Genomic DNA, 19936 nt, shown 5'->3' with positions numbered 1-19936 from the left:
ACGTTCGAAAAAAAAAAAAAAAAAAACCAACTCCTGCAAACAGCATCTTTGGAGCGGTGTATACATTCAGTTCAATGGGCACCGCTGCCGAACCGCCGGCTCGTTTTAACCCTTTTTCGGCCACTAGCAGGGGTTAAGTGGCACCTGCTGGCAGCCGAAAACCCCTGCAAAAACGAAGGTAAGGCTGGATTCACACCTATGCATTTTTAGTGCTTTTTGCATTTTGCAGATTTGCACTACAGTCCATCTAGCATGGTTTCCTATGGAACATGTTCTGTAGTGCAAATCTGCAAAATGCAAAAAGCACTAAAAATGCATAGGTGTGAATCCAGCCTAAAGCACCGCTAAAAATAGTGGTGCTTTACCGCTGCCGACGCCCCAGTGTGAAAGGGGCCTTACTGACAATTGCACACTGTCATGTAACACAATATCTTCTTCTTCCCTTTTTTTTTTTTTTTTTTTTTTTTTTTTTTTTTTTTTTCACAAATAAAGCTTTCTTTTTGGTGGTATTTGATCAACATTGGGTTTTTTATTTTTTGCACTAAAATGGCGCCTGTCCTGACGCTCCAATGTGAAAGCCCAAGTGCTTTCACACTGAACCATAGAGATGGAGAAAAAAAACGCCTTGTTCCCTGTCCTGGTGTATCCTGAGAAGAGGACTGAATGTACTTTTATTTTCAATAAAGTGATTATTTTTTTTTTTTTGGACGCACACTGCATCAAAACGCTGTGACTAGAACCTGAAATGTTACTTGTGAAGTCAGGACACTGGAGTACTTTATTGTGGAATGTGTCACTGTTTTATACAGGGGATATTTCCAAGTCCCTGTCATGACATAACATGACCCCGCACCGTACACCCTTCAAGAGCACGGACCGAGCTCGTGAACTCTCGTGCACGCTCACCGCATCTGAGGCGCTCGTTCATGTGTGAGGGAAGGGAAGGGAGCGCGCTTTCTTCCCGTGCAGGTGACAGTTGGTTTTAGGCGGGGGATTCGAATGTCAGTGAGGGAAAGTGTGGCTGGGGGACGCCGGTTCCCATAGAGAGCAGCTGAGCCCGGGGATTGGCGTTGCCATAGGAAAACCAGCAACCTCCGTGTAATGAGTAGAATAATAATAATAAAGAAGTGTGTGCCCGGGCGGGGGTGATAGCAGGCTGTCCTCTCCTCAGTGCTCTACACTCGGCTCTATGGACCCGAATTATGAGTCTGGATGCTGGAGCTTCCTACAAGGACTGAAGGTGACTGGAGGAGATGAGGGGGACTGGCAAAGGGGGGTCATAGCTGGGTCGGGGTGCCATCTTAGGGGGTCATTAGAGGGGTGCAATGGGGGGTTAACTGGTAAGGGGTGCAATAGCTGGGCTAGGAAGAAGACGACATGGGGGGGAATGAGGGGTGTCATAGCTGGCAGGGGGTACAATTGGCAAGGGGTGCTATAGCTGGGGGTCTCTGTGTGATGGGGGGTTTCCTCTGGTCTCCTGTAGACGGGATATATAATTATTTTATCTCCATTCACTTTGGTTTACACTGGCGCAGTGCTGAGAACCGCATAAGAATCGCACTGCATTCCTGTTCAAATCGCATGCAATTCTTTGCAGTGCAACTTGAGCCCATTCATTTTGTACGGCTCAAATTGCACCGTGCGATAAAGGTGAATGCATTTGTTTTCTTGCCGCACTGAAATCAGATTGCATGGGTGTTTGTACGTCTGCGATCCGGTTATGTCAATCGGGCTACCTTTTGCAAACCGTTTTTAGGGGGTTCGCCTGACCAGCGTGCGATTCTGACGCGATGTGGGAATCGCTGCAAATCCCCCACCATGTCAGCGTGAACCAGGTGTAGGTTTTTCTTATGCTCGGTTCACACCTATGCAGTTTGCTTTTTGTTTTGCGTTTTTGCACACGTGTTTGATGCATTTTTTCTTGGTTTTGTTTTATTTTTATTTTTTTTGCCAATTTGTTAATGGGTGGATTAAACCACAAATCGTAGCAAAAATTCATTACTACATGCTTGAGAGAGGGAGATAAGCTGGTGGTGTGTCATGCGTTGATACAGTGCAATTTATTCAGCACGATGCCGCACAACCCATTGCATTGCAGTGTTGTATGCCACATCATGCTGCATGAAAATCTGTCTGGCATATTAAAAAAAAATAAATCGTGCCCGTCATATATTTTTTTTTTTTTTTGCATGTTTAGCAGCTCATTGAAATTAATAGGCTAATGGAAACACCATAAAGACCTGCACGTGTTCAGACGCACCTATATGGTGTGAACAAGCCCCGAAACAAGGAGTCTGCCAACCATGAGTTTGATGCTCAATTTATTTGTTTTTAGGGTTCATTTGCACCAAAAGCCTAGTTTTACAGCAGCTGCTGGTGTGCACTGTGTAGGGAGTAGTGCTGATGCATTGTAATGGTGCATCACACTGTTTTATTATTATTAACCACTTGCCTACTGGGCACTTACACCCCCCTCCTGCCCAGACCAATTTTCAGCTTTCAGCGCTCTCACACTTTGAATGACAATTACTCAGTCATGTAATACTGTACCCAAATAAATTTTTTGTCCTTTTTTTTTCATACAAATAGAGCTTTCTTTTGGTGGTATTTGATCACCTCTGGGTTTTTTATTTTTTGCGCTATAAATTAAAAAAGACCGAAAATTTTGAAAAAAAAACAAATTTTTCTTAGTTTCTGTGATAAAATTTTGCAAATTTATTATTTTTTTTTTCTTCATAAATTTTGGCCACAATTTATACTGCTACATATCTTTGGTAAAAATAACCCAAATTAGTGGATATTATTTGGTCCGTGTGAAAGTTAGTCTACAAGCTGTGGTGCAAATCATAAAAAATTGATCACACCTGATGTACTGGTGGCCTCTCATTTCTTGTGACCCGAACAAGCCAGGAAAGTACAAATGACCCCTTTTTTTTTTTTTTTTTTTAAAGTAGACATTCCAAGGTATTTAGTAAGATGCATGGTGAGGTTTTTGATGTAATTTTTTTTCCCACAATTCTTTACAAAATGAAGATATTATTATTTTTTTTTTTTTTCCCACAAAATTGTCATTGTAATAGGTTATTTCTCTCACATGGCATGTGTATACCACAAATAACGCCCCAAAATATATTCTGCTACTCCTCCTGAGTATTACAATACCACATGTGTGGGACTTTTTCACTGTCTGGCCACATAGAGGCCCAACATGCAGGGAGCACCATCAGGTGTTCTAGGAGCATAAATTGCACATCTAACTTGTTGACTACCTATTACACTTTTGAAGGCCCTGGAGCACCAGGACAATGACATGTGACACTGATGTGGCGCTGGTGACAGATGGCACTGATATGTGGCACTGGGGACAGATGGTACTGATATGTACTGTGTTTACTTTTTTTTTTTTTTTTTTTTTTTTTTTTTTTTTTTTTTCTCTGACACTCAGGCTGCAGCGGTTCGCTCTCCCTCCTCACACACTGTCTCTGTGTGAGAAGGGAGAGCCGGCGATGAGAGATGATCTCATATGTTTACATATGAGATCATCTCTCATTGGCACCCCCGATTGCACTGTAAACGGCCGCTGTGATTGGCTGTTTACGGCGATCTGTGACTGGCTGTGTCCAAGGCACACGGCCAGCACAGAACTTCCCCGATGCGCGCATTGTGGAAGTAAACAGCAGGACGTCCAGGGACGGCCTTCGGGCAGTTAGCGTCCACGCTGCAGCTGTCTTTCGGCTATAGCGCGGGTGCGAAGTGGTTAACCACTTCAGCCCCAGATGATTTGGCTGTTCAATGACCAGGCCATTTTTTGCGATACAGCACTGCGTTGCTTTAACTGACAATTGTGCAACGCTGTACCCAAACAAAATTGACATCCATCCTTTTTTTTTTTTTTCTTCCCCCACAAATAGAGCTTTCTTTTGGTGGTATTTGATCGCCTCTGCGGTTTTTATTTTTTCCTCAGTTTAGGCCGATAAATATTCTACATATTCTTGGTAAATAAGATCGCAGTAAGCGTATATTGATTGGTTTGCACAAAAGTTATAGCGTCTACAAAATAGGGGATAGATTTATGGGTTTTTTTTTTTTTTTTTTTTTTTTACTAGTAATGGCGGCGATCTGCAAAAATTATTTATTTTTAATCGGGACTGCGATATTGCGGCGGACAAATTGGACACTTTTGACACATTCTTGGGATCAGTGACATTTATGCTGCGATCAGTGCTATAAAAATGCACGGATTACTGTATAAATGTCACTGGCAGGGAAGGGGTTAACACTAGGGAGTGATCAAGGGGTTAACTGTGTTACCTAGTGTGTGTTCTAACTGTAGGGGGATGGGACTGTTTAGGGGGGAGAGAGAGAGGGAGAGGGAGAGAGAGAGAGAGAGATTTTCATACTTGGGCCCCTTTCACATGCGCGGACCGTTCAGATCCGCCTGTCAGTTTTTTAGGTGGATCTGAACGGTCACTTCATACAGCTCTATAGAGCAAAGGATGTCAGCGGTGACATGTCCGCTGACATCCGATCTGCTCTGCAAAATCCAGACGGATGGAAACCCTCTATCGGATTAGATGAAAACAGACAGGCGGTCTGTAATCATCCAATTTCCCCTCCCATAGGGGAGAGCGGACTCTCTGACAGGTCCGTCCCTGCATAGAGTGCAGACACGGACTTGTCATCCACCGGCTCAGGAAGGATCAACGGAGCAATCCCTGCTGAGCAAGCGGATGGCTAAATACGCACAGCCCCATGTGAAAGGGGCCTTAGTAAGAACACTCGATCTGTCTCTACTCCCCTGAAAGAACCGGGATCTGTGTATTTACACACACAGATCCGGGTTCTCACTCTGTCACGAGCAATCGCGGGTGCCCGGTGTTCATTGAGCCCGCCGGGCACTCGCATCGGCTTAGGTCACACGCTGCGGGCGCTCGCACCCCTAGTGGCCAAAAGGCAAATCGACGTAAGGTAACGTTTCGCCCAGCTGTGCCATTCTGCCGCAGTAAAACTGCGGCGACTGGTCGGCAAGCAGTTAATAAATATATATATATTTTTGGGTAGAGTAGGGGGAAGTTTTATAATGGAACTATTTTTTATCCCTCCTTTTTTGGACAGAATAAAGGCCCCTTTCACATAGGCTGTCTAATCAGGTCCTCCGGTCAGTTTTTCAGGTGGACCTGATTGGACCTCGCACTCTCCCTCCCCTATGGAGCAGCGGATGTCAGCGGTGACATATTCTCCACGATCCGATCCCGTCCGCAAAATCCAGTTGGATGGTGACCCTATTTTCCACCTGTCGATTGGATGAAAACGTACAGGCGGTCCATTTTCACCTGATTTCCCAATAGGAGAGAGCAGGACTGGGTCCATCTCTGCTCCACACAGTGAGCAGACACAAACCTGTCATCCGCCTGCTCAGTGGAGCGATCCCCCTACTGAGCAAGCAGAGTCCCTCAGGCGGAGGCACCTGTGTGAAGGGGGCCTAAAGGAGATCCATAACACCTGTCAGGTTTGTGTTTTGTTTTTTTTTTTTTTTTATGTCCCATTGGCGGTTCCTCTTTACTTTCCATAGCCACAACAGGAAGTGAGAGGAAATTCCCCAAAATGTGGGAATCCCTGGTTGTCACCAGAACTAGTGTTCCCATTGGATGATTTCTCCTCTTCCTGTTCTAACAACCAAATATTTGGGATTTTCTTTCACTTTTGATGATGAGCTGGACAAATAGCCTGGATCTCACAGATCGCAATAAAATCACAGTTTTTTTACCCCCCCCCCCCATCCAAAACTAAAGGTGATTGTAGCCGTATTAGTGCAATTGTGACAGAGAAAATTGAGTACTGTCCATGATACTTTTTTCATTTGCACTAACATATAATTTTTATTTATTTTTTTTAGGACGAGCTTTTCGGGGTATGTCCCATTCTTCAAGGTCCAAGCAGTACGTGCTGGTTAGACCTTGAAAAATTTTACATACACCGAAAAGCTCGTCCTGAAAAATTATCTTAGTGCAAATAAAAAAAAAAGTATCACGGGTAATACTCCATTTTCTCCATCCAAGACTAAAAGTTTTTTTGACTTTTTAGTTGTAAAAAAAAAAAACCCTGCCATCAGTTGTTTTTATTTATTTTTTTTTATTTTTTTTTTTTGTTTTGTTTTGTCATCAGTGTATTATCCATGACAGATCCCTTCACTTTCTACCCTATAACCTCAAGAGAATTCCTGGAGATTTCCCAAAGTGATGGAAATTCCACTCTTGGACAGTTGTTCCCGCAACATGGTGTCCCCATTGGAAGATTTCCCCTTACCTCTTGTTCTGACAACCGCTCTAAACATTTGAGAATCTAACAGCACAGAAAAAAGACCACGATAAAAATATACGGAGTCTAATCCTTCCAACTCTATCCGATGTGGGCTATGAAGTCAGTTTCGATAACGGTTATTGGGGCCAAAAAAGCCTAAGTACGGTGATTTTTCTCAAACTATTGGATTTTCCAGCAGGTATGATTGATGCCGCTTTTGATCCGGCCTCCTTGCTGTTGATTGAAACCGCTAATTTCTGTCTGCAGTCACTCTCAATTTCAATTCAGCTCAATGGACAAGAGTTGAGGGTGCTGGAAAGTTACCATGTATAGGGCTCATATACAGATGCTGTCTTTTTCATTCAGAAATGGTGCTGTTCAAATGTGCGTTAGGCTACATGCACAAAGACTTCTTGAGGCATAAATCTGCCTAGCGTAAAATTTCTGAGTTGGGTTGTTTTTTTTTTTTTTTTTTTTAGTTTATTTTTTGTGCAGAGGGAGCAATTGGTAGCTTGTACAGGCATATAAGTGAATAGCTGTATGTCCTACCAGGGGCGGATCCAGAGCCTAGTCTCGGGAGGGGCACTGCCAGAAAATACGCTTTTTTTGCGGACAATTTATCGGGGAAATGGCTGTTGTTTGTGCTTTAATCATCCCGGCACCATGGTTCTTATGGTGTCTGGATGATTGAAGCGCATTATTTCTATTAATACATTGTAATATAAAATGAAATCATTTAACTCGCCATAATGCAGAATCAGTGGGAACCCCGAGCGTGTCACTTGCCACGATCGCCTGCCACATTTTGTGGATTGTCACTTGCCTGCCACCAGATGCAGATTAACACCTGCCACATGTTGTGGATTGTCACTTGCTACGTCAGCTGCCACACATTGCGGATTGTCACTTGCCATGTGCCACTAGATGCGGATTGTCACTTGCCACGTCATCATCTGCCACTAGATGCGGATTGTCACTTGCCACCAGATGTGGATTGTCACGTGCCAGGTAAGGTGGTGTTTTGCTTGTCTCCTTGTCGCAGAGAGATAATGTAATCTCCCTGCTGCCCACGCTAGCCGCCCGGCCAATCCGCTCTCTCTCCCACCTGCCTGCCCGCCCTCAAACGGAGCTGCCCGGCACTCCCGTGGAGCCGTCCGCTCTTTTATCCTCCCGCGGTGGAGCCGCCCGCGGAGCTCACCCGCCCGGCCTGCAACAGATTTCTTGGGGGTGGAAATTGCCAAATTGCCCCCCCTGGATCTGCCCCTGTGTCCTACATGCGTGTTTATTCTAAAACACTAAAGGTTTGGCATTTACACATGACCTACTTCGTCTGTCAGAACACCCGAACAGCGCCTGCATCTTACTGGATGCAGCCACTATATATTTAACAATTTTCTGCCAAGTTTCTTTGATTTTTCAGCTCCAAAAATTCAAACAGAAGGGTGCTGAGTGCTTACAGGTTCACTGGGAACAGTCTGAAATTCACTCTCTATTTGGCTAGCTTTAGATGGGCACAGATCTCATTGGGATTGTTGATATTACCAGAGATCCTGTGTAATTTTTTTTTTTCCTTCTATTCCTTGCCCTATAAAAAAAACAACCATTTTGAAAGGGAAAAAAAATATTCTGGACAGCTTGGTTTATTGTGGGGATAAAATCATAATAAATACAATGATTGGCTTCATACAGCTACCAAATAACAGTAATTTTTGCTATAGTGGAATTTTAAGGTTGACTGAAATGTAACAAAATTGTCTCTTGCTTTTTCTCTTGTGTGTACATCCAGCAGGCCACATAGAGGCAGAACAGGCTGCTAATGCTCCTACACCTTGGCTTGCGGCAGTTCAAGCCACTGCAAAAAAAAAAGCACATAGTTGAAATAGATTTTTTGTTTTTTATGATTCTGTACCTATGTTGGCCACATTTACTCCCAAGTCTTCAGTTGCCAATGACTGTATGTATGTATATGTATATGTGTGTGTATATATATATATATATATATATATATATATATATATATATATATATATATATATATATATATATATATATATATATATATATATATATATATATATATACACATACACACATACACACATACACACATACACACACACAGGCAACTGAAGACTTGGGAGTAAATGTGGCCAACATAGGTACAGAATCATAAAAACAAAAAATCTATATATTTTCACAAAAGTGAGTGCACCCTCACATTTTTATCTTTTCATGTGACAACACTGAAGAAATGACACTTTGCTACAATGTAGAGTAGTGAGTGTACAGCTTGTATAACAGTGTAGATTTGCTGTCCCCTCAAAATAACTCAACACACAGCCATTAATGTCTAAACCGCTGGCAACAAAAGCGAGTACACCCCTAAGTGAAAATGTCCAAATTGGGCCCAATTAGCCATTTTCCCTCCCTGGTGTAATGTGACTCGTTAGTGTTACAAGGTCTCAGGTGTGAATGGGGAGCAGGTGTGTGTTAAATTTGGTGTTATCGCTCACTCTCTCATACTGGTCACTGGAAGTTCAACATTTCACCTCATGGTAAAGAACTCTGAGGATCTGAAAAAAAGAATTGTTTGCTCTACATAAAAATGGCCTAGGCTATAAGAAGATTGCCAAGACCTTGAAACTGAGGTGCAGCACAGTGGCCAAGACCATACAGCGGTTTAACAGGACAGGTTCCACTCAGAACAGGCCTCACTATGGTCGACCAAAGAAGTTGAGTGCACGTGCTCAGCGTCATATCCAGAGGTTGTCTTTGGGAGATAGACGTATGAGTGCTGCCAGCATTGCTGCAGAGGTTAAAGGGGGGGGTGTGGGGGGTAGGGTTGCCACCTTATCCCTTTAAACCCAAATATATATTAATTACACAGGTTCTGTGGCTGATTAAGGTGGTAAACTTGGGGCCTTATCTGCATTTTAATTAGCCTCAGAACCTGTGTAATTCAAAGGTGTTTGGGTTTAAAGAGATTAGGTAGGGTGTCAGCCTGTCAGTGCTCAGACCATACGCTGCACACTGCATCAAATTGTTCTGCATGGCTGTCGTCCCAGAAGGAAGCCTCTTTTAAAGATGATGCACAAGAGAGCCTACAAACAGTTATCTGAAGACAAACTGACTAAGGACATGGTTCAGATGGTGTTAAGCGTGTCTGGCGGCAACCAGGTGAGGAGTACAAAGACAAGTGTGTCTTGCTTACAGTCAAGCATGGTGGTGGGAGTGTCATGGTCTGGGGATGCATGAGTGCTGCCGGCACTGGGGAGCTACAGTTCATTGAGGGAACCATGAATGCCAACATGTACTGTGACATTCTGAAGCAGAGCATGATTCACTCCCTTAGGATACTGCCCTGCGGCCCAGTCTCCGAACATGATGACCCCAAACACACCTCCAAGACGACCAATGCCTTGCTAAGAAAGCTGAGGGTAAAGGTGATGGACTGGCCAAGCATGTCTCCAGACCTAAAGCCTGTGAAGCATCCTCAAACAGAAGGTGGAGGAGCGCAAGGTCTCTAACATCCATCAGGTCTGTGATGGCATCATGGAGGAGTGGAAGAGGACTCCAGTGGCAACCTGTGAAGCTCTGATGATCTTCATGCCCAAGAGGGTTAAAGCGGAGTTCCACCCATTTAAAAGTCAGCAGCTACAAAAAGTGTAGCTGCTGACTTTTAAACACACTCACCTGTCCGGTGATGCGGCTACCCGAAGCCTTGCTTCTCTCCTCTTTCGGCGCCGGCATTGCAAATGTGGGCGCCCGGGTGCGCATTGTGAATGGCTGGGCAATCTTCTGGGACCTGTGACGTGTACCAGAAGATTGGAGGGAGGGAGGGGGAGAGGTGAACTTCCGCTCGGCACCAGGAGAGGAAGTGGGAGCTGGGTACCTGTGAAAACTAGATGGCCCCCCCCCAATGTGGTATGTCAGGGGGTCACCAGTACTTAAAGCGGAAGTTCCACTTTTGGGTGGAACTCCGCTTTAAGGCAGTGCTGGAAAATAATGGTGGCCACACACAATATTGACACTTTGGGCCCAATTTGGACATTTTCACTTAGGGGTGTACTCACTTTTGTTGCCAGCGGTTTAGACATTAATGGCTGTGTGTTGAGTTATTTTGAGGGGACAGCAAATGTACACTGTTATACAAGCTGTACACTCACTACTTTACATTGTAACAAAGTGTCATTTCTTCAGTGTTGTCACATGAAGATATAATAAAATATTTACAAAAATGTGAGGGAGAGTGTGTGTATGTATGTATGTATGTATGCAGCCCCTGTCTGCTTTTTAAATTGTTGCTCGCTGTCCTCACTAGGAGATTCACCCTCTTTATTTGGCCTGGTAACTGTTGTCACTGGGATAGAAACTGGTGGGGAAAACCTGTCTTGACTATTAGAATCCATTTAGCTATTATGTTTATATCTGCCTGGAGTTCAGCTTTTTTGTAATAAAATATAAATTAGGGGGACCCCAGAGCCAGGCTGCATTTTTACATTGTGGTACCATTAATCACAAGTAATACATATAAGGGTGCTGTATTACATGCCAAATGATTAGTATTTCTGTCCATCTGGTCCTGAGATGTACCCAGCTCTGGCACAGCCCTGTCGGGCATAGCAGGAGACCTAATTTTTTCTATGCTGCAGTAGTGACTCTAAACTGTGTTGTTTAAAAAAAAAAAAAAAATTCTATGAAGTATGTATTCTTAACTCGGTTACTTCAATTGCTCTCGGCCTTTTCCAAATACCCTATTTATTTTTAACATTTGTTCTCCATGGCCCTACTATATGTAGGGACCTAGTCACCCTCTCTTGCTCTCATGATGGACTAGTGCACGTAACTGCAACTAATGTGCACTTATTAAAAACAGGAGGTGGTGGGAGGAGAGGTTTTGGGAGCTCATGGAGGCAGAAAAATGCGGTACGGGCTCTTGCACATAGGCTGAATGAGCTCATTCAGCTAACTGAAGCTGTATTTCCTCAGGTGTAGTGTACAGCCTGTCATTAACGTGACTGGCTGTGCACTGCTGTACTCATGTACACTAAATTGTGTGTTTGTTTTTTGTTGTGGTTTTTTTTTTTTTTTTTTTTTTCTGGCCAGTCATTCTACAGGACAATGTCCTGCACGCATGGGTAATGGCTGGTCTTGGCTTCAGTTTCTATGTGCTTGGCATCCATTTCTCCTGTAATGGCAGTATAACCCTTGGTTGCTTATCAAAAAAAGCTGTCTTCCCTCAATGGTATCCAAGAAAAGGATTTAAAGCGGACTTTTGCCCACTCCTTCAAAAATTAAAAGCCAGCAGCTGCTGACTTTTAATATTAGGACACTTATCTGCGAGGTCCGGCAGGAGTGGGGACGGGGTACCTGTCAAGCCCGCTACCCTCTCCCACCCGCAACCCCCCCCCCCCCCCGACGAAAGGTGCCAAGTGTGGCACCGGGGAGAGGGGGGAGACAGATGAGTGGAAGTTCCACTTTTGGGTAGAACTCCGCTTTTAATGAGTAAAAAAATTCTTATTTATTTTTTTTTGTATGCATTTTACAACTTGCTAGTCCTTAGATGTGGCTACACAGGTTTTTTTCTTTTTTGGGTTTTGTTTCCATTTTCAGCTGGTGCTACTTCCAGTAACACATTTGCTGTAATGGTTTGACAATGCTAACTCTCTACTGTATCTTTGGTGTTCTCACCCTAGGCTGACCTTCTGGTTTGAACTACAAACCTTCCCCTTTCCTCTTCTCTGTTGCCAAGGAGAGTTGGTTTCTAGTTTGTTAAAATGAGAAGGCAGTTAACATTGGGATTTTCAGTTTAGTGTGTGTGTGTGTTTGTTCAACAGGAATGTTTCTGTACTTGTAGTGCATGTACCTGAAAACTTGTATTCTGTTCCATATTACATTTTTGTTGAGTTTTTATAAATGCAAATTTGGAAAACTGGCTTATTTGATTTGCTGGCATAAGTGCTTTCCTAACCATCTATGTTTTATAGGCTTACAGAAGAAAGAAACAGGACATGGCCTACAAAAGAGCTGTTTTTGACAGTCCTGCTGCAAACCATGTTGGTTATGCACAGGGTGCAAAGAAAGATGTTGCTTACAGAGAGTCTCGGATATATATATCTCAAGACAGCGGATACAATGAATCCCTCAAGGCCTTAAGTCCTGGATGCTGTGAAACCAGCACTGACTCTGCAGAAACGAATACTCCCACTAATGAGAATTCTGAAAACCTAGATCCAACTTTGCTGTGCTCTCCTATAAGAAAAGAAGCAATCTGGGAATGTGAAACGGGGACAGTTGCTAAAAGGCTAAATCAAATCTATGAAACGCCACGTGGTGTTAAAAAAGACTTTTCACTACGACGTAGACTACTTGTAGCCAAAGCTACATCTGGTGGAAACCTTGACTTTGAAACATCAGAATGTTCAGTGGAAACCTCCAAAAGCAAGAAACTCAACACTTTGCTAGATTTGAGACAAGACTTTCTAATCGTTTGGATTCTCCTAGAGAAACCATTTACAAACCCTTAGCTACAAGCACTTTAAAAGCTGAACCTGATGTTGGTACCTCATGTAAAAACTGGAGGATGTCTTTTGCTCAGCAGAGATCTTCCACCATAGATGATTCTAAATGTAGCCCTGATCCTTTCTCAGAGGTAGACAACCTGTCTCCAGTTAAACCTTCATCAGATTCTCCTAATGACAGCATTCTGAGTATTAGTGAGGAGAACACCCCAGAGATACCGGCTACTCGATCTGCAATTTCATTTCTCATGCCAAAGAGGATTTTCAAACGCCTGTTAGCGATCTTGCAGCTAACTTTCATTTTTCTTTATGTACACCCACTGCAGCACAAGTGAGTGATTTGGAAAACTCCATAACTGAGGATAGTGCCTTTCATTCGCTCAGTTTTGATAAATCACAGGACTCTTTAACTGATCATGAAGGCTCTTTCCAGGAGCTAATTCAAAAACCTAAGGAGACCCCAAAATCCGCTGCTAACAAAAGTCGCCTCCGAAAATTAGATAGATGTAGAAGACTATCCACTTTGCGGGAGCGAGGCTCACAGTCTGATGTTGAGGAAGATTATAGTGAAACACATATACTAAGTTCAACATACAAATCAAAAGTAGCAAGAGAATCTGTGGACGAGGAAAATGAACTAAGCTTTGTAGGCTGCCAAACAATTCTGTTTTAAAGGTTGAAGATTTAACGGGTACACCGGCTCTGCGTGTTGTTCATGAGATATTGACAAGAAGTACCAGAAAGAGGGCTCAACAGACCACTGTGCAGGATCTCCTGGGCAGTTTGATTTTTCATTGGCATCAGAAGATGTACTTACAAGACTCATCGGCAGGAAAATGGGTCTAGAAAAAGTAGACCTTTTGAATGAGTTGAAGATCCGAAACTTGAACCACATATTAAATTTTATCTTTAAAGTCTTGGATGTTGAAAGCATTTGCAGGTAATGGCAAGAAAATTTGCGGCTAAACCAGTAAAGTATGTATGTATGTAAATTTTATATTCTGTCCTCCCCTTTTTTTTCTTTTCTCAATCGAATCTATCGTGCAGCACTAGAGGGTTCATAAGCCTAAAGCTGGCCATAGATGGAGCAGTTTTCTTGTTGGGGGGGGGGGGGGGGGGAGGGGAATCCCTCCTGCAGAGCTATTGTGTTCTCCGGTGGAGGAGCCGTCCCGGCCGGGAGAACACCCAGTGATTAGCACATGAAAAATCAGACGGGCTGGTTGTACCAAAGTTGATCAATTGGCCTGCCCATACATGGTTCAAATCTCAACTGCTCCTGCTGAACCGGCCTAGATTCAAACAGTCTATGGCTGGTCCAGATTTCCTTATATAAAATGTGTTTAATTGGTGAGTTGGCTTACAAAAAGATATTAATGGTGAGTACAGAGGTGGGCAACTAAAGTGGTGCATGACCTGGGAAAGACTGGGGGAAAGGGAATGATTGAAACACTAAATATATTGTGTTTTTCCACTTTTGTAGTCAAATGTGAGAATACCCACTATGTTGTGTACCACTGCACATGGCAAACAAAACAAAAACTAAGCCTTAGATGGCAGCCTGCAGAATTTCTGAACAATCCGTGTATCTGTCCTCATTTAGACTATTGTGCATGTGGAAACAAAGGTCTCGTTACTGCACCAACATCCCATATTAAACTGTAATAAATTAAACATTGCATGGGGACTTTTAAGGGTGCATCTATTGGTACACTTAATAGTAATCAATCCATGAATAGAGAAAAACAGAAAATGATCTGGCACAAACCACAGTGACAAACCTCCATCCCTAATTGTAGTAACAAGGAAAGGAATATGGTCATTGGACTTTATGTGAGCCATGAATTATTATATAAATATATATATATATATATATATATATATATATATATTATATATATATATATACCACACACACACTTCTGGGTGCTAAGGAGCAAGAACTGTGTACTCAAAAAAATGTACATATAAACTTTGAAAATATTCTTCTGTACTTTATACACTATAAATGGGTTTTTAATGTATCTCTCATAGTATTTGGAAAGTAAGCAAGGCATGGCGGGAAATTATTGTTCAAGACAAGGATGCAAATCAAAGAAGAAAAGTATTTCAGAAAAAGATGAGAGCTGAAATAGAGGTATCATATAATTTTGTTATTTCTTGGTTTTGTCCCCCCCCCCCCCCCCCCCCCAATATCAATAGTTCTGTCTTACAGCTGTAAAGTTTTCTCCTGTTAAGAGTAAGACCATTTATTTATCTAGCTCTTAGGCTTAGCAGTTTTCAATGACATGTGACTTGCACATGTCCAGTTAGTGATCAGCAAAGTGAATTTTAGTGAAAGCACATGTGCAAATCATTTAGTCATTGGTGCCTTTGTCTAGGACCGACATCTTGCAGAATGGATGTTCAACAGTAGGTCCATGACGCCAGTTGGGGACTGTTGTGAGCGATCGAGTAGTCTTCCTTGACTCCCCCTTACCTTTTCGCTCGGGCTATCGGGTCTAATTGTGCATACTACTTCCTTTCCTCATAATGTCTGTCTGGTTCTCTGCTCTAGTTCAGTTCAAATGTTTATCTAAACCAAAAGGGATTTTCTTTTTTTTTTTTTTTTTTTTTTTTTTACCCCAAGTAGTCTCTCTACACCAACATGCCTATCGACACTAACCAGTTTTTGAGACCCTCATGTACATGCTAAAATCCTACTTTTTATAAAGGCTTACAATCTGCACAAAGTTTCTCTTTGGTTACTGAGCATCATCTTGAAATTGTACTTGGGGACTTGCACTAGCAGTCAGCAGAATTCTTTAGTCTGTAAGTGAGAGTCTCTCTTGATTCTGAAAGTGTAACCTTCATTTTCAGCCCTGGATAACGTATTTTTATTTTTTATCTTAATATTTAAGCAAGGGTGGATGATTTCTTCCGAAGATGCAGCTACCAGATTACAAGCATTAAACCGTTCTGCTCTGAAATCCGTTCAAGCTCAAGCTAGGCTGGTCTTCCATACACCTACCTCGTTAGATGGTTCTTTGACACCAAAAGAGACTACCTCTGTTCCCCTGTCAGGAAGAAAACGGCAGGAATATATTAAGGTCAGTTTGCTACTTTTCCTAAAATCCTATTTACAAAACATGTTGGCGTTTTTGTCTTCAAAAGGGTTGGCTTTTCCTCCTGATCCTTACTCTTAGCTGGTGACAACCAGCATCAGTGTTGGGAAGGCTTACTGATGTTTGCATCCAGCGCCTCTTAAGATTTACAGGGGTTTTGGAGCACTGCAAAGGAAACCGTTTAATGACTGCACAGGGTCAGGGCTTGGCTTGGGTAGAAGCCGAGGCCCCATGCACAGCCTGGGCTTAGGATCCAAGAGGCAACACCCCTTCTGCCAGCTAAGTGCAGCATTAAAGGATACCTTTTATAAAAAAGACAAAAGTAAACTCCTATGCCACAGTATGCAATGCACTTGCCACGGATCAGAAGTCTGTGAAACCACCCTGGAACGCAGAACCAAAAGTGACATCACGAGGGGCGGGCTGGGAACCATGGTTTCAGAGCTCACTGGCTCCTTTGTCAAACCAGATTCAAAACCATGGTTATCAGCCTGCCCTTGTAATGACATCCTGGTTCCAGGATGGTTTTACAGACTTCCAGAGTTGGCTACATCACTGGTTCCTGATGATACTACTGCTGGCTAGAGCTGCACGATTAATCGTTAAGAATCAAAATCACAATCTTTTTCCCTTCCCAATCTTCAAAACGGCATGTCACAATTCTTTTTAACAAGTGCAGACAGTTCTCACAGCTGGGGAAAAAAAAAATCCAGGCAGCCTGCCAAGTTTTATCACAACACTCATAAGTAGAAACTAAGTATCATTTTGTTCTTTTATCAAAGGATAAATGAAGTATGTTTAACCATTTAAAGACCAAACCTTTTCTGACATTTATTGCTTACAAGTAAAAATCATTATTTTCTGCCAGAAAATTACTTGGAACACCCAAACATATAATATAATAATAATTATATATATATATATATATATATATATATATATATATATATATATATATATATATATATATATATATATATATATATATATATATATATATATATATGCAGAATTAAAATGGTGGTTGTTGCAATATTTTATGTCACACCGTATTTGCGCAGCGCTTTTTAAAACGCAATTTTAAGAAAAAATGCACTTTAATTAATTAAAAAAACTGAACAGTAAAGTTAGCCCAATATATAATTTTTTTTTTTTTTTTTTTATATAATGTGAAAGAAGATATTACAGGGAGAGAATTGTGATCTTTATTCTAAGCCAAAAAAATTGTGATTCTCATTTTAGCCAGAATCGTGTAGCTCTACTGCTGACTGTTACTGAAAGAAACTTCCTGGGTGGATAGATTCCTACTTTTGATTCATGACAAGCGTATTGCATACTGTGGTATGTGAGTTTGCATTTGGCTTTAATAAGTGACCTTTTATGATGGACTTAGCTGGCGCCCCCTGTGTGTTTCGTAGCATTCATTCCTGTCTCTGGTGGAGCTGCCTATAAAAGTGCAGTCTACTGAATGGACTCTTACAAACTCTCCATTGCTGGTCTGACTTCTAGCTCTCAATTCTTTGTGGACTAGCTCCCTCTACCCCCACACATTGATTCATTAACTCTTTGGTTTTATATATCCTCTGGTGTATATAACTTTTCTATTGTGCACCATACACTTTTGTTAACTGTTAAGTCTTCAAAACTAAAAAATGAATTGCAGGCACCAAAAGGCATGATAAGCACTATTGATGCCTTACACATGGTCATGTTCACTTTCAATGTTTCCAGTCCTAGTCTGGAAACACGTGGAGCATACCTGTTTGGGTTAGTGAGCAGTGTTGAAGGACCAAGAGGATCAACTTTAAACCAATTTACTGAGTCTCCCCAGTGTTTTTTATTTTTTTCTTGACAATGTAGACTGACAACTAATATCTATCTATCTATCTATCTATCTATCTATCTCCTTCATAGTAGTGCAGCACAACTAATTAGTAATCATAAAGTGCCAGTGCAAAATTATGTCATATACTATATCTCATACTCTGCAATATAGTCAATCAGTTTGAAATATCAATATAATTCACACTGACAATATTAGAGTATGAGATCATTTTGCACTGGCACTTTATGATTACTAATTAGTTGTGCTACACTACTATGAAGGTTTATGATTGTTAAAAGTGAGGTGAAAACACTTTTGGGTGCTGGCAGCAATTAATTGTGGATTCACTCATTGCATTATTTTTCACAATATTTTATGTCTTTATCACTGTGTTTAGGATTTAGGCAAATTGTATCATGCGAATAAGGGGTTGTGTTTTAATATAAATGGCTCCTATGTTATCAATAGGAAACCTAAAGTCAAAATTTAATTTGTGAGATAACCCTGTGTCTTAACTTTTTTTTATATTTGAATATACTATATTTACTTTTTTTTTTTTGGGTAAGGACATTTTAATTTATGTCTTTTAGTTCATCACATAGTCTTGATTTTCACTATTTTACGATGACTTACCTGTGTCTAACTATAAAACCTTTTGTTGCAGATTGCCAAAACTTTGTTCACGGATGAAGCTTTGAAACCTTGCCCACAGTGCCAGTACCCAGCTAAATATCAGCCTCTAAAGAAGCGAGGCAAGTGCAGTAGGAAGGACTGTGGCTTTGACTTCTGTATTCTATGCTTGTGCACGTTTCATGGCTCGAAAGAATGTGGCACAGTGTCAGGAAAGAGAATCCACAAAAAGGATATTCTCCCTGGAAGTGCACAGAGTAAGCGCAATTTGAAAAGGCTTTAAATTTTTTCATATTTCATCCCCTTTTTGTTTTATCAGTGTTTTTTAAATTTTTATATCGTTTAGTACTGTATCTTGCAGCATCTGCTGTTTATACACTGATGTGACTATAGTTAACAATTCACTATACCTTGCACACACCGCCGGATGGGGCAAACCTTATTGTGATACAAATAATGTATTGCAGCTGTAGCACTTCTTGCCTCTATTTTGCATCTAAATATATACTGGTTCTGGAACAGTATTTAGAGCCACCTTGCTCTGTGTATAAGCAAATTAGTTTACACTGACATTATATTTCTCTAATTTATTTTATTTATTTTTCTTACTATGTAGACACTATTTTAAATAAAATGTTTTAGCAACAGTTTTAACTTTATTTACCAATTGAAGCTTGAAATGCTGTGTGCCCTGCAGTTTAAAGTGTCTAAATATGTACTTGTTTGTTGTACAGTTCATACTGTTGTACATAAAAACATAATTTTCCAATTCGTTGTTTGCCTTCCTTTAAATACATTTTGTTTAGATGTCAAACAGATGTTGATATAAGAGCATCCTCTTCAATGCAACACTTTTTGTCTTAGGAGTTGAGATGTCTTTTTATAATAAAGCAAGAAAAATCACACCAAACAAGAAATTATTTCACCTATTACTATAAACAGGAATCTGGTTTTGTGTGTCTGTTTATGGAATATTGTAGCTTTTGCTGTTTGGGTGGTGTTTGTGTTTGTGTTTGTGTGTGTGTGTGTGTGTGTGTGTGTGTGTGTGTGTGTGTGTGTGTTTTTTTTTTTTTTTGGGGGGGGGAGTTTAATAAAGGCCCTTTGTGTGACTTCAAGGTTGTCCACATTAGAGTGAAATAGTTGATAAGGACTGCTTTACAAATTGCATATGATGTTCACATCAGAGCTTGTTTTGAACTGTGAAATACTAAATCTATACATAAATAGTAGGTTGTATAAACTGAGGGTATGGAGAGGTATTCCTCAGGATGGGTGCTTTTCGCTTCCTGGCAGTAAACTGGGTCAGATTTGATGTGTGGTTTTCATAATTTTTATGCGCATCCAATCAACCCTGGACAAAAGTTTTGAGAATGACACAAATCTTAATTTTCAAAAAGTCTGCTTCAGTGTTTTTAGACCTTTTTGTTAGATGTTACTATGAAATGTTTGTAATTGTAATTTCAGTATACCATAAGTGTTAAAGGCTTTTATTGACATATGCAAAGAGTCGATATTTGCAGTGTTGACCCTTCTATTTCAAGACGTCTGCAATTTGCCCT

At 41.3% G+C, this 19936-nt stretch overlaps 1 protein-coding gene across 1 annotated transcript; it reads left to right on the top strand.

Moving 5' to 3' along the window:
- Positions 1-974: 974 nt before the first annotated feature.
- On the top strand, positions 975-19289 carry FBXO43 (F-box protein 43). Its single transcript, XM_073632898.1, is given in 9 exon segments — positions 975-1240; positions 12288-12759; positions 12762-13046; positions 13049-13477; positions 13480-13605; positions 13608-13761; positions 14853-14955; positions 15719-15907; positions 18412-19289. Coding segments are annotated over 9 exon segments (2058 nt in total). The 5' UTR covers positions 975-1189; the 3' UTR covers positions 18661-19289.
- Positions 19290-19936: the final 647 nt, after the last annotated feature.

Source organism: Aquarana catesbeiana, linkage group LG05 (genome assembly GCF_042186555.1).
Source record: "Aquarana catesbeiana isolate 2022-GZ linkage group LG05, ASM4218655v1, whole genome shotgun sequence".
Classification (NCBI taxonomy): Eukaryota; Metazoa; Chordata; class Amphibia; order Anura; family Ranidae; genus Aquarana; species Aquarana catesbeiana.
This window is presented reverse-complemented; position numbering and strand designations above follow the sequence as displayed.